General features: G+C 39.9%; 1 protein-coding gene across 5 annotated transcripts in view; it reads left to right on the top strand.

The window, feature by feature from the left end:
- POSTN (periostin) overlaps positions 1–20,077 on the top strand; it is a 49,857-nt gene extending 29,780 nt beyond the window's left edge. Inside the window, exons 15-25 of one of the 5 annotated variants that reach the window (XM_073342400.1) lie at positions 756–823; positions 2,608–2,653; positions 3,732–3,803; positions 5,974–6,036; positions 7,492–7,569; positions 10,870–10,959; positions 11,813–11,893; positions 12,522–12,602; positions 14,854–14,940; positions 17,870–17,911; positions 18,876–20,077. In XM_073342400.1, the coding sequence (XP_073198501.1) occupies positions 756–823; positions 2,608–2,653; positions 3,732–3,803; positions 5,974–6,036; positions 7,492–7,569; positions 10,870–10,959; positions 11,813–11,893; positions 12,522–12,602; positions 14,854–14,940; positions 17,870–17,911; positions 18,876–18,913 (746 nt within the window). In that variant the 3' untranslated portion in view covers positions 18,914–20,077. The remainder of the gene's footprint in view (positions 1–755; positions 824–2,607; positions 2,654–3,731; positions 3,804–5,973; positions 6,037–7,491; positions 7,570–10,869; positions 10,960–11,812; positions 11,894–12,521; positions 12,603–14,853; positions 14,941–17,869; positions 17,912–18,875) is intronic. The other 4 variants (XM_073342411.1, XM_073342422.1, XM_073342433.1 and 1 more) reach the window with 4 other exon arrangements.
- Positions 20,078–21,966: the final 1,889 nt, after the last annotated feature.

Here is a 21,966-nt window from a genome sequence, read left to right as displayed (position 1 = left end):
TGTTTTTTTTAAAAAAATCACTACTTTTATAATTACACAATGCAGAAAAGCAAATAAGAATTGGTTCGTGGACAACCCTTGCCTGGTGCTGTGGTATTTTCTTAATTGTGAGAATACCTCAGGCTCAGTGCTTAATTTGTAATGAAAGAAGTGACAGAGTTCAAGCAATTAGATGCTGGGGTTCAAGCAAGTTTTTTTTTGCATTCATAACTGATGCAGCAAGGCCAGAGGTGCTGGGGCTATGAACTGCCAAGCCTAGAAGTGCCGGGGCTCAGCTTTGGCAAGCCCTGGCACAAATTAAACACTGCTCAGGCTTATGGTAGGATACAAGATGATACAGGCTGTGTACCCAATAGAAGAGAGATTTGGACTCCATGTCCGTGTTGTAATCACAATCCCTTCTGATTGCTAAGAACAATGGCAGAAAGAAATAGTTACAGTTACAGATGTCAGATATACATGACTACTGTTTCTTCACAGGGTTTCTAGGGTTTCATGACTACTGTTTCTTCACAGGGTCTTACTAATGGCAAGCTTCCTTTACCATTATTTAAATTGACATATTTAAATTGATATATTTTTATTCATTACTGGACTTCAGATTGTGTCATTTAATTATAAATTCAAATCTGAATGCTTATTCTGAACCTGAAGAAATGCCTTCAGTTCAGAACAGTGCAGTCCTTGACAGCTGATCAGTGGAAGATCTTTACAACTGTTTCCTTTTCCCAAAATATTTGCATTCTTTTTTGCAGATGTACCTGTTGGAAATGATCAGTTGCTCACCATCCTTAATAAAATGATTAAATACATTCAGATTAAGGTACTTTTTTAAATAAAGGTTTGATTGTTTATGCTTTTAGCCATATATATGCAAACAGAAGGGTTCCCTCCACCAGTATTTCTTCAATGAACAACACTTTAATCTGATTGATAGAGCCCTGTTTGTCCTAGAACAAGGATCCACTTTCCATAGAGTCATCACATAAACCATTATATTCACTGTCAAATGAAACTCGTAAATATCAGATTAAACAAATATCCTGCCAAGGATCTTTGGTTACAGTACATTTGAACACACTGAAGTCTCCGACACATTCTGGGCCAGATTCAGATTCCTGCTGTGGTTATATTCCACCCCTCCAGCAGCATAAACCAGTTCTAAAGCCAGATGGCTCTAAACCCTTGAGGATTCCCCTCTCTGCAATAGTGGATTAATGCCTGGGCCCATGGGGCTCATGCCCAGGGCCCCTGGCAAAGATGGGGGCCTCCTCAGGAGCTCCAGAACCTGGGTAGAAGTGTGTGTGGGGGGGGCTCTTCCAATGCTGGAACTGTGGCCCCGCCCCTTGCTCCTTTTCTTCCCCCCAGAACCCCACCACCTGGCCAGGACAGAAGCCGAAGCTGGGCCATGGTAAGAGCCTCCCAGGGAGCTAGGGCCGCCGTGGGGAGCCCTGGACCCTCCACCTGCCCTAGGCAGGGGCCAGGGTGCTGAAGAGCAGCCCCAACCTGTGTTCCCATCCCCCACGGGTGGGACCAACGGGTGGTGGCTCTGGTTGGGCCTCCTGCCCTCTTCCTGGGACCTGCAGACAGACTCTGCAGGGAGAATAGGCCCTGCCCTGACTGAGAGGCACTGCAGGGAGCCCCGGGAAGGTCACAGGCAGTGAGGAGCCAGGCAGGCAGGGCTCCTCTGGCACAGCTCCCGTTGCTACTGGCCTGGCTAAGCAGCCACCACACTCTGCCTGGACTCTCTCGGTGCCTGAGCCCAGTTCCTGCTGCCAGGCTGCCCTTGCCAGGTCCCTCCTGCCCCCGGTGATAGACTGCCCTTTCTGCTGCCTGGGCTTTGTGCCCAAGGCAGCACTCACGTGCGGCAATGCTCCTCCTGTCACCTCAGGCTCGAGGCTTGCTGTTTAGGGAGGAGCAACGCTCCCCTGCCACCCTTCACAACTACCGCCACCTTGTGCCTGCCCAAGGCCACTATGCCCATTTTAAAAAGTGGGCAGGCATGCCCCTCCCATTGTCAAAACTGTGGAGGGGCCATGGCCCACCTGGCCTGCCCGGTTCTGGCACCCCGGGGCCCCCAGGATGTGGGGGGGCCCAGATGTTCTTTGTGCCCAGGGCCCCAATAAACCTTATCTGCCTCTGCCTCGCTGGGAGAAACCTTGCGTGGCAAAGGAACTGCCGTCACCTATGTCACCACACACACCAGCCCCCAGCATGAATCGGGGGCAAAAGGAGGCACAGTCGAGGCACCATTAGAAGGGAGCTCAGAGGTTTGGCCCTTCCACACAGGCGGGCAGAAATGGGCAGACCATTATGGTGCCCTAAGCTGTAGAATTTTCAGAGGGTATAGCAATTGTCACTCTTGTGTGTCCTCTGCCAACATCCCTCATGGTCTGTACAGCCAGGGGCTAGAGCCTTGCACACCCTCATGTCTCCAATACTACTGTGGCATAGGGTCTGATCCAATGCCTAAGGAAATTCAATGTGGCTCTTGCCCATGATGTCAGTGGGCTTTGGATCTGGTTCATATAATATTTAATGCATTAAAAAGTGAGTTTTTATTGTAAAAGTCCTTGTATGTTTTCTGGATTTGTTTTTTATTTATAGTTTGTTCGTGGCAGCCGCTTCCAAGAGATCCCCCTGACATTTTTCAGTAAGTTAATTTGGAATATTTCCAGATACCATTGGTGATATTGCTTCTAAAAATTGTTGCCAGTGCAGCTTGAAAAGCATTTTTCAATTAAAAAGAATGTCATCTCTATGAAATTAGGCCATTCTAATGGTGTATGGATGAAGTAGTACAAAGTAGTACAAAGACACAGATTTGCCTTTATCATGATACCCAATGCAGTATTTTCATATTTCACATCTGTGATGGGGCTGAAGGAAGCAGTTTAAATTCCTCAGGCTAGGGTGGTGGAAAAAAAAGTCCTCATTTAGCTTTCAGCAATAGCCCAGGATTAGGGGCAGTGCAGAGCCATATGGCTTCAAAGAAGCGGCAGGAGACAGCATTGACCTGTGAGCTCTCTAGTGTAGCCATAGCCCAAGACTCTGGTGCCGCAAAGGCTTATGCACATCAGACTTTGGCACATGCCTATGTCTTTGCAGGACTGGAGCCTAAGACTCTAGATAGATATAGAGAACACTGCATTGGGCATTAGAGAATTCAGAACTGATAAGCTGAAGTTTAGATTCAGTTCTCAGAATGACATGGGTCGACGCTATTTGTTTTTTGTCTCCCTATCACCTGTGCTGTCTCTTGAAAAAAAAATGTAAATCTCAAATTTTAAAAAAATGTTAGAGAATTGTAGGAGTCTCTGCTTTCCTTTGTTTATCTTCTGTTGTCATGGAGCTGATCTTTTCAGGAGATACAAACAAAGATAAATAGCATATTTGTGTAGTCCAACACTATAAGCCTCAAGCCTAGAACACTATTGGTGCTACAAAAAAATAAAACCTATTAATAATATATGTAGTTGATTTTTCTGTTGAATAGTTTCCTTCTGTGCATAACGTGTATAATGTCTATAACTAGAACTGATTAGGTTCTTACTCTAGATCTCTAAAAAAGTTCTTTTTTGCATACAGTACTTCACACTGATTGTACCTCATTCCTTATAGCCACAGCTAATCTGAAAGAGCCATACTATAAAGAGATCATAAGAAAGGAACAACTTTGTTTGGATACTCTTATGTAACCGTGCTTCATGTTCCACTTTCTGTACTTTCAGCATCTAAATTTATAGTGGAGCCAAATATTAAAGTGATTGAAGGCAGCCTCCAGCCCATCACCAGAAAAGAGGGTAAAACTGGCTCCTTTTCAGCTTGAAATACATTGATGTAATAGGATTAATTTTGGAACAGAACAAATCCAGGTTTTCACATGTTGCTTCAAAAGCAGAGATAACAACTAGAAGTGGCCAAACTTTTCTGAACAAAAAGATCTTTCTTAAAAGGCCTGTTTTCTAAAGTAATTTTTGTCATGGGAAATGGCTGGCATTTTAATTTCAAAATCAAAACAAATTGTATCTTGTTTTAAAGATTTGTTGGGTTATTTTAAGTACCAAAAACATTACTCAGTTTTCAGTAAATAAAAAAAAATCAAGTGAAGTTTTCGATAATGTTTTGTTTAACATTTTTAAAAATGGGACATTGAACAAAAAATGGATTTGTTCCAAACAGTTTGAAGTGAAAACATCAGCATTTTCAATAAAAATAGATGTCCATTTTTCAACTAATATCAATGTTGGTCCTAGCCATTTGGTATGGACATTTTAGGAGGACTCTTCTCTCCCTGTTTCTCAGGAGTGATCTCCTTTCCTGTGCTGCAGGCTGTGGGAGTGGTGCTGGCATAGGAGCCAACTCCATGGGTGATCCAGGGCTGGAGCACCCACAGAAAACAATTAGTGGGTTCTTAGCACACACCGACAGCCAAGCTCCCCTCCTCCCCGCCAAGTGCCTCCTGCCCGCCGCCGGCCCCACTGATCAACTCCTCCCCCTCCTTCCCAGTGCCTCCTGCACACCACGGAATAGCTGGGAGGGAGGGAGAGGAGCGGGGACGGGGAGCACTCCATGGAGGTGGCGGAAAGAGGTGGGGCAGGGGTGGGAAGAGGCAGTGGGGCCTTGGGGGAAGAGGTGGAGTGGGGGTGGGAAGAGGCATGGTGGGACTGGAGGCTTGGGGAAAGGCCGAGCCTGGGCAGAGGGGCAGTAGAGTACCCCCGGGCAGAGAGGAAGTCAGCACCTATGGATGGTGGGACCAAAGAAAGTGGGATAGAAATCTTGGAAGGGATTTTCAAAAGCATTCAGTGTTGACCTAATACTGCTACTACTGAACTCCAAGGTAAAACTCCCATTGAGTTCATTGGAAGCAGAATGAAGCCAACACTGAGTACTCTTGAAAGTCTCATGACTCTCATCCCTACTGGATAAATTCTATGAAGGAATAAAAAATCTTCAGTCATTTAAATGCTGCCTCATGAACTCGGTACATAAGGCAGAACACACCTCCGCTGCTTCCTTAGGCACCCAGCAAACCACTTGGAAACCCCCATGTCCCACTGGAATGTTCCAAAGGGAATTTGCTGAAGTCAAACCCAGCAAAGAAAGGATTAAATAAATGCTTGTAAAGTTTCTATCAAGGTTATTATCTGTTGTTGTTGAGGGAGTTTCTTCCCAACATGAAGGTCGTGATCTTGCTTATTCCACAGTTAATGACAATGTGAAATAGTGTGATTTGGTACTGTCTGATGCACAGGTCAGAACCATTCACCAAAGCAAGATGAAATAACAGTACAAATAGTGAGCATTGACTAGTCACTTCATCCAGCCAGCTATCACTGGGTGGCAAAGCAGTAATCCTACCTCTGGCTATACCCCAGTGCATGCTTTTTGTTTGCCAGTATTCTGACTCCTCCCATAGTCTCACCATTGAGTCTCACTCCTGGTGAAGCCAGTTTTGGCTCTCATGGCTTGCCAGCAGCAGCAGCTGCAGCAGTCCCCAAAAGACACAAATGCCTGTAACTGTCGTTAAAAAAATGTCCCAAAGTTGCCAAAATGTTACTTTTTCTAGCGATGGCAGGAAGTCTTAGACAGATCATAGTGCTAGAGGAGGATTTAGTGAAAATAAATACTCTTCCAAAGTCTCTTCAGAGGGTAGGGTGGGCTACCCATCCTGAACTAAGCAGAAAAGTACTGCTTTATGGAACCCTCTATGTGCCACATATTTTGATTGCACTAGTCTGACAAAAAACAAAGCAGATTAAGGTTAAAAGGAGCAGAGTTTTAAAAACCACCACATAACTTTATGAATAATTGTATTGAGTTGTGTGATTAAATTCTATTACATTGTGTTATTATGTACCTGCTTAATATGCCCGCAATTAAAATGCAAAAATTCCTCTAAATTTAAAGCAGCAACAACTGAGCATAGCTGTTATTGATGTGGTCACTAAAATATGTATGTATGTTTGTCAGAAAAACCAGGTAGAAAAATCACGAAAGTAGTTGGTGGTGCAACAATTCGAAAAGTTACTCAAGGTAGGATTTATTAACAGAGCTATATGTTTTGTGATGCACCAGTGTGCTCTAGATTGAGGTTCATTTAGCTAGTTATTTAACTAGCTAAAAGCTAATCTAGGACCCTGTGCATCACCTCCTATTACAAACATATAGGAGGTCCAGCAAGTCTGGACTGTATTGTTTTAACCACTTGACAATAAACCAACCTGTATGAAAACACAATGTCAGGTGAATCCTGATTAATAATCATAAAAAAAACCTTCTTATAGAATCAACTTTTATGGAAGGTCAACTTTTTTAAAAAAGACGGTTATTATCTGTTATTAAAACAACGAGGAGTCTGGGGGCACCTTAAAGACTAACAAGATTTATGTGGGCATAAGCTTGTTAGTCTTTAAGGTGCCACCGGATTCCTCTTTGTTTTTATGGATACAGACTAACCCGGCTACCCCTCTGATATCTTTTACAAAGAGAGGAATTGTACAATAAATGTCAACTAATAAGGTTAAGGACTATATCATGCTCTTAGCACCAAAAACAGAGTAAGGGGAGGTGCAAAAACACATCTCCCTTTTGGGAACACCATAATACTCTGTAAAGAAACTGCACTGATGTTGTGTTTTAAACTTAGTCATGCATTACTCAACTGCTGCCTTACAGTTAGAGATGAGTCTGAGCCAGACATTCAAACTCTGCCTCCCTCAATCAGACTTTGGGGCCTGGTTCTTTGCTGTCTTAAATCATGTGTAGTTATTGTAGTCAGTATAAAATGGCTTTAAAATACTAACTGATTGGGATGGGGATCAAAGACAATAGTCACCTGCACTGACAGGTGTCCCTACCACACCAGTCCCTACAGGCTGCTCCATTGGCCTCCAGTATGGCTCTGCTTGAGATATGCTACCATTGGCTGCACAGTGGTAGCTGCAGAGAGATCTGACAAGGAGGTAAGGTTGATTGAAGCAGAGCTAACTGGGTATCTGAATGGTTAGCAGGAGACAGTGCCATGAAGAGAGTCAGGAGTCCTCCTCTGCCCCAGCCCACCTCCCAAATCTCCACAGAGCTCGTTCCATGCAGAGCTCTGGTGCAGAAGCATCTGTAGGGTTCCAAGGAGTGGAGACAATGCCAAAAAGGAGATGTGTCCCAACTTATACCCAGGAAGGCAGATCCCGAGGAGATGATTTTGCCATAGACGGGACAGAGGCTAGTCAACAAATCTTTAAACTCCCAACATACAACAGGGTGAGGGATATTATGACTCCAACTGGTATGAGAAAATGCAAGGTTATTCAGTTGTTCTCATGAATGGATACACTTAGTTTTATTTTCTCATATAAATCTCTGGCATTATCCAAATGTATTATTATAACAATAAATAATCAAAATGGAATATTATATGTTATGGTTTTTGTGTGGAGGGTGTTAATGCCTTTTCTACCTTAGCTGATTTGAATATTATATATTTTTTTCCAGGCACGAAAATGCTCGAAGGGGAACCAGAATTAAAATTGTTCAGAGAAGGCGAGACAATAACTAAAGTGATTCATGGAGGTAAATAAACTTTCTGCGGCTAGACTTTATTAGCCAGAGTACTTATGAAAGCTTTATAGTTCCAAGTCAGGTTTTATTTCAATTAAGAGCCATGTGGGTTTTTATGAGTCATCGGATTTGCTTTTATTATTTCATTCAGGAAATATAGTAGCATTTAATTCCTACTTGTTACAGATTTTGCCTAACTCTTCCCAAATACACTGTATCTGATCAAGAATCAGGGGGTAGCCATGTTAGTCTGTATCCACAAAAACAGGAAGGAGTCCGGTGGCACCTTAAAGACTAACAGATTTATTTGGGCATAAGCTTTCACGGGCTAGAACCCACTTCATTGGATGCATGGAGTGAAAATTACAGATGCAGGCATTATTATACTGACACATGAAGAGAGGGGAACAGAAGTGGAGAACCACTTGTGAGGTAACTCCCTTCTCTTCATGTGTCAGTATAATAATGCCTGCATCTGTAATTTTCACTCCATGCATCCGATGAAGTGGGTTCTAGCCCATGAAAGCTTATGCGCAAATAAATCTGTTAGTCTTTAAGGTGCCACCAGACTCCGTTCTGTATCTGATGTTATGTTTCCAGCACTTTACATGCTGGGTTGCCATCTGTCTCAATTTAATTGTGTTTGGTGGCTGTTGTCCTGCCTTCTAAAGTGCAGTAGGTAGAAGTGATAGAAAGTGAATATGTTTTGATATAGAAGTGAATCTTAGAAGCGTAGGACTGGAAAGGACCTCAATAGGTCATCTAGTCCACCCCCTGAATTCAAAGCAGAAGTAATAACTAGACAGTTCCTGACGGGTGTTCATCTAACCTGTTCTTAAAAACTTCCAATGATGGTGATTCCACAATCTCCCTTGGCAATTTCTTCCAGTACTTAATTACCCAGACAATTAGGAAGATTCTCCTAATGTCCAACCTGACTGCCCTTGCTGCAATTGAAGCCCATTGCTTCTTCTCCTATCCTCAGAGATTAACAAGAACAATTTTTTCACCCTCCTTCTTGTAACAAACTTTTATATACTTGAAAACTGTTATCATGTCCAACTCAGTCATCTCTTCTCCAGCCAAACAAACCCAGTTTTTTCGGTCTTTCCTCATAGGTCATGTTTTCTAGACTTTTAATCATTTGTGTTGATCTCCTCTGGACTTTCTCCAGTTTTTCCACATCTTTCCTGATGGTGCACAGAACTGGGTACAATACTCTAGATGAGGTCTTATCAGCATGGAAGAGAGTAGAAGAATTACATCTTATGACTTGTTTACAACATTCTTGCTAATACACCCCAGAATGATGTTTGTTTTTTTGCAACAGTGTTACACTGTTGACTCATATTTATCCTGCAATCCACTATAATTCTCAAATCCCTTTCGGCAGTACTCCTTTCTAAGCAGTCATTTCCCATTTTGTATGTGTTCCTTCCTAAGTGGAGTACTGTGCATTTGTCTTTATTGAATTTCATCCTGTTTACTTCAGACAATTTCTCCAGTTCATCCATTTCTACAGTTCATTTTGAATTGTAATCATATCCTCCAAAGCACTTGCAACCCCTCCTAGCTTGGTATTATCTGCAAAATTTATAAGTGTACTCTCTAAGCCATTACCTCAATAATTTATGAAGATAAATTAACATAACCAGAACCAGGACTGATCTCTGTGGGACCCCACTCTATATGCCCTTCCAGCTTGACTGTGAACCACTAATAACTACTCTCTAGGAATGGTTTTCCAACCAGTTATGCACCCACCTTACAGTAGCTCAATCTCGGCTATATTTCCCTCATTCGTTTATGTGAAGGTCATGTGACACAGTAACAAAAGCCTTACTAAAGTCAAGATATATCACATCTACCACTTCTTCCCTATTCACAAGGCTAATTACTTTGTCAAAGAAAGCTATTAGGTTGGTTTGACATGACTTGTTCTTGACATATCCATGTACTTGTCACCTTATTATCTTCTAGAGATGTTTGCAAATTGATTGCTTAATTATTTGCTCCATTATCTTTCTGGGTACTGAAGTTAAGCTGACTGGTCTGTAATTCCACAGGTTGTCTTTATTCCCCTTTTTTATAGATTGGCACTATATTCACCCTCTTCTCATCCTCTGGAATCTCTCCCGTCTTCCATGATCTTTTGAAGACAATCACTAGTGGCTCAGATATCTCCTCAAGTCAGTTCCTTGAATACTGTAGGGTGTATTTCATCAGGCCATGCTGACTTGAAGACATCTAGCTTGTCTAAGTACTTTTTAACTTGTTCTTTCGCTATTTTACCCTCAGATCCTCCCTCATTTCCACTATGTTCGACGTCCAATTGCCACTAACCTTTTTTGGTGAAAACTGAAACAAAAAATGTCATTTAGCACTTCTTTCATTTCCACATTTTCTGTTATTGTTTCCCACCCCCATCATTGAGTAATGGGCCTATCCTGTCCTTGGTCTACCTCTTGCTTCTAATGTATTTGTAGAATGTTTTCTTGTTACCCTTTGTGTCTCTAGCTAGTTTAATCTCATTTTGTGCCTTGACCTTTCTAATTTTGTCCTTACATGTTTGTGTTGTTTGTTTATATTCATCCTTCATAATTAGACCTAGTTTCCACTTTTTGTAGGGCTTTTTAAAGTTTAAGATAATTGAAAATCTCCTGGTTAAACCAGGGTGGTCTCTTGCCATACTTCCTATCTTTCCAATGCTGTGGGATAGTTTGCTTTTGTGCCCTTACTAACGTCTCTTTGAAAAACAGCCAACTCTCTCAAACTATTTTTCCCCTTAGACTTGCTTCCCATGGGAGCTTATCTACCATCTCCTTGAGTTTGCTAAAGTCTGTTTTCTTGAAATCCATTATCTTTATGCTACAGTTTTCCCTCCTAACATTCCTTAGAATCATGATCTCTGTCATTTCAAGATCACTTTCATCCACTTCCACTTTCCACGTGGACATTGGCATTTCCGCCCACTTTCCCAGGTCCTTGAATTGTTTCTAACTAATATGGGCCTCAACCAAAACTTTGGATATGACCATCCCTGGACTTGAGGGAAGCTTAGGTCCTGATCCAGATCCAAGCACTGAGGCCAACTCCATAGAGCCATTCTTCTCAGTATTATTAATTTGTATTACGGTATCACTTAGGGGTCCCAATCAAGATCATGTCCCCACGGTGCTAGGTGCATAGTAAGAAACAGTTCCTGCCTGAAGAGTTTACTATCTAAATAGAAAAGACAAATAAAGGGTAGAAGAGAGGCAATATAAGTACAGAGAGGTAATGTCTCTTTGAATTTTTAAAATATCATTATAGAGCCTATTATTAAAACATACACCAAAATCATTGATGGACATCCTGTGGAAGTGACTGAAAAAGAAGTGACAGAAGAGAGAATTATTCAAGGTAAACTATATGAAGCACCTTTCTAGTCACACTGGCTGAAATTTACCTTTCTGCACCAGGCCAATCTATGCATTTCTGAGGTCCCACTCTGGCTTTTGTGGTGCACTGTGCAGAAAGGTGAATGCTATCCAAAATTCTTAAGCCCTTCCACTACTCCTAGGGAAGGCCAGCTCCTGGCTGTGGGTTGTACACAGATGTGTCTGCAATATTTTAAACACAATGTAGAAGTATCAAAAGTCAGCATGTTTCTATATTTCAAAAAGGAGTGTCTTTTGCAAACATTTCACTAATGTATGCCATGGTGGGTTTTTATTATTAATTATTAGTATTATTTTTGAGTTTTTTAAAAATGGGCCCATTTTCAAGATAAGAAGATTTCTGAGGAAAAAGGATAAAAAAAGTTCACATTGCTGCTATGGAAAGGACAATTTTATCAGTATTTCAAATAAAGCAAAATTTGGGAAGGTGGCAATATCTCCAAAATTAAATTTAAAATTTTAATATTAGCAATTAATGTATTACTAGCATTTAAAATAAATTAATGTATAATAAATCATTAATTAAGAAAAAATATAGGCATGGTGGGTAAAATTTTCAAAAGCACTTACGTGAATTAGTCTTCTAATTCCCATTTTGAAAATGGAACTTAAGCTCTTTGGAATCTAACTAAGTACCTTGGGAGAGTGGGTGGAGATCTCAATATTGCATTCTGGGGTCCTCTTTAATTATAATTTTGAACATGATGCTTCTGTTAAAGACAAAAAACATACTAGATGTTTCATAGGAGAAAATACATTAAAATGCAACAGTGTAGTCTTTGTTTCAATGCTGCCTCTTTTAAACTTTGTTTCAGGTCCTGAAATTAAATATACCCGAATTACTGCGGGTGGTAGAGGAGATACGGAGGAAAATTTGAAGAAATTGCTTGAAGAAGGTTAGTATTTTTCTTCTCAAAGAAAAATGTAGGCACCATGAGATCCACCCAGGTATTTAATTATTGGAAATTATGCATCTTATAATTTTAATAGATATACATATACAAGGTGGGCCCAAGCCACAAGTTCAGAGCTAGAGATTAAACAATCCAAAGTTTAGGAGTGCTGAGATCTGATCTATTATTTGATCTATTATAAAGATGTAGGGTTCCTTGAAATCTGAACCTCAAAGTTGAGGCTTGTTTGGATCTATATAAACATGTGCTTGAAATGCAGTAGAGAGCTTTATTTTTCAACATGTTGAGTTCCACATCAAGACAAGAAAAGAAGTCCCAGAAGCAGCTGTGAAAGACATACTACAAATGACCCATCATTGGTACCTGTCTCAATATGTACTTCATTAGCAATTCATTTTAAGTGGAACTGCTCATGTATACTGTATACCGAGAACTGATCAAAATTATTGCTTTTCTGTCATGATGATAACCAGATGTTTGGCATGGAACTTCTTATAATAAATGGATTTTGTAGTTATTCAGCTTGGTTCGTTAATGTAATGTAATGTAATTTAGAATTCTGAATGTCTTATGTAAATCAACTTTATGCCGTAAACATGTATCCTCTCAGAGGTTACCAAGGTGACCAAATTCATTGAAGGGGATGGTCATTTACTTGAAGATGAAGAAATCAAAAGACTCCTGCAGGGAGGTTAGTGAGTGTATGACAACTAACCTCTACATAACAGGTTCTGGTGATTGAAACCTCTCTCAGACAATTTGATCTCTTAACATTTTAAAGATTGACCTAGCTGATCTAGTTTAAATATAAATCTTCACAAAAAAAAAAAAAAATGAAGTAAAAGGCCTCCTGAACTATAAGATGGCAAACTTTGAACAGCCAATTTTCATGCTCACATTGATAATGAACAAATAGAAGCTTGTTTGTTTTTTAGTCTTTAAAATGTTACCTAATTCAAACCTACGGGAGCAATGAAGATTTATTCCATTAGCTGCAAACCTTTTTTCCAGGAAATCGTTAACTTTTAGAAACACTAATGAAATGGAAAGTGTTACAAGAGGACAAATCCATTATGCTTTTCTGTTATCCAGAAATGAATATTCATTGCCCTCAAGTTAACAATCAAAGGCATGTTTAGCATCTCTCTTTGAATACTGACAGGTAATGTGGGTCAAAATATTAACTTTAATTCTCTTCAAGTATAGCATTCCTGGTAATGATTCTCTCTCTCTCCCTCTCTCTCTCAATTCTAACAGTTTTAGCAATAAATAACCAGTGGATGTAGAAAAAAGTAGAAAAATGTGTGCATATGAAATTATTTCTTTATCTATAAATATGGAATGTATTCTGCTTACTGCATAGATTAAAACAACTACTTGTAGTAGCAAAGGTGACAGTGAAAAAGAATTCAAGTATTCTGGGGAAATTTAGTATTGGCCTGACTAATAAACTCGAAAGGATATTTGTCTATTTCTCAAGTCATACAGTAAAACCTCTGATTTAGATTAATTGAATCCATTTCTTCTTGTCATCTTTTTATTAATGACAAGTTTGGAAGTCAGTGAAGTAGGTCACAAACAACCCTGGACCTAATCCTATGGACAAATTCAACTAGGCTCAGATTCTCAAAGGCATTTAGATGCCTAACTTCTCATTGGAATTAGGCACCTAAATACCTTTGAAGTCTGGGCCTTAAACATTTGCCTAAGTAAGGATTTAGAAAAGGCTACAGGATATAGCCCTTAGCTCTTTTATAAAGTAAAACCATCACAGTAAACACTCATTGGTCTACCTTATCTTAACTGGTAGACTCAGCAGGCAAGCAAAGGACTGGTCATAGAGCCTGAACTGCTGCATTATCTTTACTCATAAGCTTCTCTAGGTCAGGATTTAAGGAACTGTGATTAGGGCAGTGTGGGAAAGCTTGCATTACTGCTGAATATAGTGTATACATATTAGCAGTAAAGTCTCCAGGGCTACCCATCTTTTATCTTTTACCTGCACTAAATTCAGTTAAAGCTATTTTAAAATTAAATTGAAAAATTACAAAAGATATAGCAGACAAATTAGAAGCACTGGACTAAATTCCATTGTCTACAGTGGAGGTGCAGAAGTCAAAAATGCTGAATTTATGCCCTAGGGGTGTGCAAAGCTCTAAAGTTGTGAATTAGAGTGGCCTGACACCTTGGATCTCTTCGGTATCTAGCTATTGCCCTAAATTATCAAGCTCTGCAATTAAATACAATTGATCTCTAAAGCTATATGACTCTACAGATTTATATAATGGTGATACATTGAGTATTAGTAATAAATTGGGTAATACAACATAGTCTCTTGAATTCTTTTCTTCTCCTTGCTATCATAAGGTAGTTAGTAAAAGCCTCTTGCTTTATGTAATGGAGCAAATGAGCGGATTATCGGTTTTTCTTCAGTCTTCTCTACACTTTTCCATGTTTTAATCAAGTCTTTTACACCACAGTACAGTAGTTCTAGCCAAGAAGAACAGCTACACATGCTGCATTGTGGCTTCTGTAATAATGGTGGTGATGGCTCCCTGCTCCCTCTGACTGCATCAGAGCACTTCTGTTTTACAACAGAGAATTCCCCAAGCACTTGAACAAACCTGAGTCCAGTCACAAATGTATGTCTTGCCTTTGTGCAAAGGAACATGCTCTCTAATGGGCTGTTATAAAATTATATATAATCCAGCAGAGCTTTCTGCACTAGGCAGGCTTTGTTGAAACAAAGCCCCAGTTCAGCCCTAGAGAAGGAGACTCCCCAGTGTCAGGGTTGAGAAAATTGGCAGGATTGTACAATGCTTATAACATGGCATCCTGCTCACCACTATGCCCCCAGAATGAAATGTGTCCTGACCAGGCACCCTTCATATTGAAAAATGCTATCCCAGATTTAACTCATTTGTTTTTAATGCTTATCATAGCTGGAACTGAGTACACCAAGGTTACTAAAGTAATTGAGGGAGAGCCACAGATTATCGAGAGAGAAATCAAGGAAGTCCATCTGGAAGGTTAGTTTGTCTAATAATGCAAAAGCACTGAGACCATCTTCATCTGCAGTGATCATCCCAGGTGGGGTTTTATAGTGTTTGTGCACATAAGTTGTTTAGCTCCGAAACTACAGTTTTAGCAGGAAGAGTTTTGACAATTTTTTTAAAGGATTTGATCATACGCTGACATTGAAATGACTCTCTGCAAAGTTTATTTTGAGGTTTATCCTAAATAAATTAATTGCCATGTGTAGTAGGCAAAGAAAAAGGTCTAGCTGCAAAATCTGGGCAAGAATACTGGAAAATGAGCATAATAAACTTACTGCCTTTTTTGTGAGCAGCACTATGAGAAGAATATGTAAGTTCTCAGTAACTTTAGTTTGTTTCCTGTTTCAATGTCCATCCATTAGGCTAGGAGTTCTCAACTGCGGGGTCACAATCCCGGGGGAGGGGGGGGGAGAAGGGACATAAACAGGTGGTGGGTTGCAATCATTCTTCCCTTCTCATATTGTTAAATGGGAAGGAGGTTCCAGTTAGATGTTCTGGAACAATCTGTATAACGGGGGTGCTGAGAGCCATTGAACCAAACTGTAAACCCTGTATATGATGGAAACCACTTCAAGCCAGGGGATGTGGCAGGACTCCTAGTTCCAGCACCTGTGGTTCCAGTGGGATCCCAGTATTAAAAAGGTTGAGAATCACTGGAGTATGCAATGAAATTCTTAGGGACCACATTCATTCCTGGCTTATGCCTGGGCTGAATTTAGATGTTCTAGTTTAACTTGCAGTTACTTGTAAGTTGCTCACCTAACTCACCTACTGTGAGTTAAAACAAAGCAGTGATTTCTTGTGATATTTTTGTGTGTCCTCTTTGAACTAGCATTTCTAATCATTCAAGATCCGTTGCTAAAGTTTATCTATTTCTTAACTGTTCACATTCCAGATATAGGATATATAGAAACAAATATAGTTTCTGGTGAATGAAGTTTCTCATGCTATCTGAAGTACCAAGAAATTAATTTGTTTCAACTATATTTTCAACTTATGTTAACTTAATGGATTTTGCAAATGTGAAAGAAATTCAGAGGATAAATTTACAATATACCAGAGGATTTGTTTGGTTGGTTGTTTTTTACATAAATATTCACATTTTAATTGTTCAAAATGAAGTGTCGTATTTGTGTTTACAGGACTCATGATACATCTGTATAGATTAGGGGTGGCCAAACCATGGCTCGCGAGTTGCATGTGGCTCTTTTACAGTTAAAGTGTGGCTTGCAAAACTTCCCATACTCCTCCCCCCATTCTCCACCTACCAAACGTGGGGCTGGAGGAGCTTTGGGCTCTGCCCAGCAAGGAGAAGGGGCTCAGGGCTTTATCAGAAGCAGGGTTGAAGCTCCAAGCCCTGGCAGGCACCTCCCATGGGGCTGGAGTCCCAACACTCGCCTTCCCACAGCCCTGAGCCCTGGCAGGCACGTCCCAGCTCTCAAACATGTGAAGATTGTCATATGTGGTTCGGCGGGTCAGTAAGTTTGGCCACCCCGGTATAGATACTTATAGGACATATACTGCATAATGGTGCGCAGTAAACTCCGGGTTTGATCATACACAAAGAAGATGTGGAGCATTGTGTGTATAACTTCAGTGATAAGCAGGACAGGGAAGGCAGAGAAGTCTGATCTTCCATCAGTGAGAGAGATGCCCAGTAGCTTTGAGCCTAATAGCTGATGTAACTTAATTCAGTGAACAACCTCAGCTGGGAGGATATGTCCCTAAAGGGGGACCTGATTAGCATGGTGAGGCTTGCACTTAAGACCATGTGTCTGAATCAGCCATTTTCTGCACACATCTTCCACACTTTTAAGTGATGTAGGGAGCTTGAGACTCACTATTCCCCAGTGCAGAACTTCAAAACTTTACTTTGCTTGTAATCCAGTGAAAATAGAAGTGAAGACTGTAGATAGGTGCGAGAAACTAGTGTAGCCTGCTGTTCATTGTGAAGTGACTTCAAAGAAATCAAAGTGTTAAGGTAAACAAAGTAAAGTGCAAAGCTAGTTAACTGCATGTGTTAGTAAATACAGCCTTAGTCGGCTGATGGATTCTAAGGGGAAAACTCTCCACTCAGATCAATGGATCTTGACTCTAATATTTTGGTCTCCCTTACATGTTCAGAACTCCTATTGACATTAACAGGCATTCCATGCATGTAATATCCGTGGCAAGATCTGCAGTGAGGATGTCAGAGAATATTTGTTTTTCTTCCTCTGGAATTTGTCTCATATTTATGTTTTCTTGCACTAATCTACAGATGTGGGTTACAACATTTAGCAAATGCCTGTAGAGTCACAGATCAAATGGATATTTTGAAAAACGTCTATTAATTAAGAGTGCCTCTCCAACATCTTACCTGTAAGCCTCTCATCTCAAAAGAAGGGAATTCTGGGAATCTAAATTGTATATACAACGGTGCTGCGACATCACAATGCTGACTGCACTGTACATGGTTATTTGGAATTTCCAACTAGCATCTCAGGGATGGTTCATCTTTAAGAACTATAAAAAACAGTACAGGTCTTATGTTTATCTTCTGATATCAGTAAGTTATCAATTAGTTATCAGTGAGTTATCAACTACCCTTTCCAGGAAAAAATAGCTTGTCAGCAGCACAATCATCCTAACTCACATTAGGGATAATTCTGTAGTTTTAAAGGATTTTTTTGTTATGATTTGTAGAATGAACAAAATGACAATGTTTTATAATTTTTTCTTAGTACAAGCCTTTGTGTTGCAGGTCATCAGTAATCCCAAACTTGTTAAATACCTACAACAGTGTTGACTTCATTTTTTAAGCTATGAGTTTCAAATCAGCTGTTGATTTGAATTAGAATTGAACTCTAATTCAAATACTTGTTTATAAATCATTCCTGACTGCAATATTTCTATTTTGTAGAAGCACCAGCAAGGAGACCAAAACCACCCAAAAAGGCACAAGGTACAGGAAAGGAAGCATTTTCATATTATACTTTTTCGAAGGATATTTTTAAGACAATAAACCTTTCCTGAGACTAAAATACATTCCAGTAAAAAGAACGGTAGTCATTTTTCACTGTGTTCTTTTGCACGGTTGGTAATGTTAATGTTTTTTTAAAACACTAATATGCCTGAAAAACAACTCCTAGGGACTTTGCTCTGTATAAACAGGGTTGCAGATTTCATTTATTGAAACAAAGGTTGAATAGTGAAAAGGTATTAACCAGTACTTCGACTCTGAATACAGGCTTTATAAAAATGGCATTGTGGAGTTCCATCTTTATTGTGTTTCACAAATTTGATATCAACCTTGGTTGCTTGATAAGTAAAAGGATGCTTTTTACTTTGCTAACTGCCAGGCCTGCAACTCAATGTGACATCTGAAAGTCAAGCTAGATACTTTGTTTCTCATGAATTGGCAGCTGCAGCAAAGATAAGCCAGTCATACCCTTGGCTACACTAGGGGAAGCCCATTGTCTCTAAATGATGTCCTCAGATGGGTTTGTGTAACATCGTTAGCTTTTACTGGAGTAGCAGATGGGCATCACTGGAAGATAGTTGGGTTGCATTTGGCCTGCAGCACTGATATGGTGAAGTCATTAAGAATTTTGCTGGCATAAGGAATAAATAATAACTGTGTAAGGGCCTCAGGATTTGTCCCACTAAAACTAGATATGGGATTAAGAGGGGTCTAGATTCCAAGTATTCTCAAAGTTTGGGGGTATTTGGATCCAGGGTTTTAGTGTAGCCTATTATCAAATGAGTAGATGTCCATGAAGTTCAAAGTCAGATCTGTTGACTTCCATTGGGCTATTTGAAGAAGCAAGAACGGATTTAGGACAAATTAATTTTTTAAATACTTTACTGACCTATTGACTATCCATTATATTTGCAAATAACTTTCTCCTATTATGTTTTGCCACTAGGAACACCACGGAGAAGGACAAGGCTAGTTCGTCCTTAGAGCTTTCCAGTGAGATAGAGTCCATAGAACTAAAAATGAATAGCCTGATCTTTGAAAGGAAAAGAAGTTGTTTTAAAATAAAATCAAAAGGAATGTGTCATTTGCTAATCAAGTATAAACTGAACCATGAGCCCACACAAAGGGTCTGATAGTGTAAACATTCACTACTGGGCTTCGTGCCCACTAGCATGAGAAGCATTATTTAGAGTGAAATGCTGGCCGCGCAGAAGTCAATAGCAAAACTCCCATTGATGTCAGCGGAGCCAGGATTTCACCCTATGCCTGGTAATAAGTGTTTACAGAATTGGGCTCAAACTGAGCAGGGAACATTTCAGAATGTAAATTTTATTATTTCTTATAAATGAGAAATATACATGAAATTAGATCATTTCTAGAAATATATCATTTTGGTGACTTGATGATGGGTAATCTAGGGCGAGTTCTATAAATCTAGCACTTTTGGTTCAGTAATATCATGCATTTTGATGTCAACTTTCATCATGTTTTTAATGTCATTATGACACCAAAAACATTACCTTTTTTAAATTAACAATTATACCATATATTAAATGTATCATCTAGTTCTGCATTACATATTCAAACATTTCCTGGTAATATGGCTAAAGGATTTTCTAAAAAAATCACAAATGAATTTCCTAAAATTTATTTGGTGTAGGATTGTGCTGGTGACATTTTCATCTATTAATAAAAATAATTCCTATTATAGGAATCCTATAGCAGACACAAAACTTAAGATACTAAAGGGATAACATTTTAAGTAAGAATGAGCCCTTGAATTGTTAAAGCATAAGGGATAAATAAAATGTATGCAAACTGTTACCTCTGCATGGAAACAAGCATAACAATAATTGGGGCTTGATATGAAAGCTTTTATATCAAACATGCTTTGCTAATGTCTGGTACTAATGTGGGTTTGTTTGTAAATTATGTCATTTTTATAACTCCAGTTTTGTACTCATAAAATGTTTAAGTCATTTGCCTTTTGCAATATTTTTATGTCAAATGTTGGAATGCAACTATTTGAGAAGAAAGAAAAAAAAACATTTCTTCAAGGTGCCTTAATTCTGCAGAACCAAGGTTTAGGAGGAGTCATTAGATGTGCTATTATTCTTCTGTTTCGAAACAAATACTCATTAAAAAACTGGCTGAATTATGCTTCTTTTTATTTGTAAGTAAACCCTTTTGTGACAGGGCAAATTCTAAATATTCTTAAGATTCCCCAAGGTAACTTTTAAACAAACGCATTCATATAAACGGGTATATTTTTTCTTTTTCCCACTTAGCATATGGAGTTTATCCTAAACTTAATGTGTATGTGTAACCCACACACCTCCTGGGTGTGGTGTTCTGTTCCATCTATTGGCACCGAGACCACTTAGCCCTAGTCTACACTGGGCGGGTGGGAGTCGACCTAAGATACGCAACTTCAGCTATGCGAATAGTGTAGCTGAAGTCGGCGTATCTTAGGTTGACTGACCTGGCTGTGAGGACGGCGGTGAGTTGACCGCTGCCGCTCCCCCGTCGACTCCACTTCCACCTCTTGTGAGCTGGAGTTCTGGAGTCAACAGGGAGCGCGTTTGGGGATCGATTTATTGCGTCTAGATGAGACACGATAAATCGATCCCCTATAGATTGATCACTACCCGCCAAGACCTGCCCTTAGAGAGAGTTAAATAAGTCTGCTCTACAGCCTTAGCTAACAGCCAGCTGGCTTTTAGCTCATGCACTAGAGGCTCATGCACTAAACTCCAGAGGTCCCAGGTTTAATCCTGCCCGCCAATGACCAGGGTCTGTCAGCGTTACATCGAGTTTTAGCAGCACAACTCTGTAAGTACATAATCCATAGCCCCTTGAAGTCAACAGAAAGTCTCCCACTGAATTCAAGGGGCTATGGATCAGGCCCTAAAACACTCCATAGCAGTCCTTTGTCAATCAACTAGTGACTGACAGGGGTAGTTATGCTGTCAGCACCTGATAGACCATTTAGTCTTACTGGACTAATATAGTATCTTACTGGACTAATCCTAGTATCTAGGAATTTATATGGTGACTTAATATGTTGGGTGCCCTTTAAAACTGGGGACCAGATCCTCAGTGGTTGTATATCAGCATAGCTCCACTGATTTTATGCCTTGGCAGGAGGACAGCTTTAAATTCTTGCCAGGGCTGTATATGAGCTCTGCTGGTGGAGGCTGCCCACGAAAAGGCCAGTTTTAGCACATTTCCCCTAAGCTCTCAACTGTATGTTCCACAGTCCAGCTGGTTCAGCCTCCCTGTCACACTGACCTGCATAGTCTGGTGTGTTTTGCAAGATAGGAGCTCATGGCCTGCAACTTTGAGACCTCTGCTCTTCTGCCTGCCTCCAAGAGACCTGTGAGGGAAATAGGGGATCTGGACAGGAGCTTACAGAAGATTCCAGATAGGGGAATTGATGAAGAGGGACTGATATCTTTTTCACCAGAGGGGAGGAGGAGAAGGAGCAAAGCCAGACCACAGCTGCCCCCCGCTTTCTGCTTCAACGATTCACATCCCAATTTACCTAATTCTTAAAATGGTAACAAACAGTCTTACTCTGGAGAAGTGTTTATTTTTTGTATCTCTTTGTGTCTCACAAACTTTTTTGATGCCTTCAAGCAAATACCTTCACTATTCACTAAAGTATGTAGTTTTGTTTACTTCCACTTTAGGTAATACACCAACATATATGGTATGGATTATATTAAGCGAAACTCATTTCAACATTTTCATTTCCTTAAATGGAGCTAAAATGTGCCTTTCATTTTGAATGCTTAGTTTAGTACAGACTGTATATACCCAACTGTACTATATACACCCTTTCAATGGAATTTTTTTCCAGCTGTCAAAGCAAGATTCTGTCTTCTTCTCAACACTTCTAAATTAAGAAAAATCAAACTCTGTGTGATCTGTGTGTGCACACATGCACCTACTTGCCCAAAACATTAGCCACCACAACTCACATTTCCTATAACTCTCTACATCTCCTATAACATTTTCACTTATTACACATGATG

This window comes from Lepidochelys kempii, chromosome 1 (assembly GCF_965140265.1).
Source record: "Lepidochelys kempii isolate rLepKem1 chromosome 1, rLepKem1.hap2, whole genome shotgun sequence".
Lineage (NCBI taxonomy): Eukaryota > Metazoa > Chordata > Testudines > Cheloniidae > Lepidochelys > Lepidochelys kempii.
Note: the sequence above shows the minus strand (reverse complement) of the source record. Positions and strands in the feature narration are given on the sequence as shown.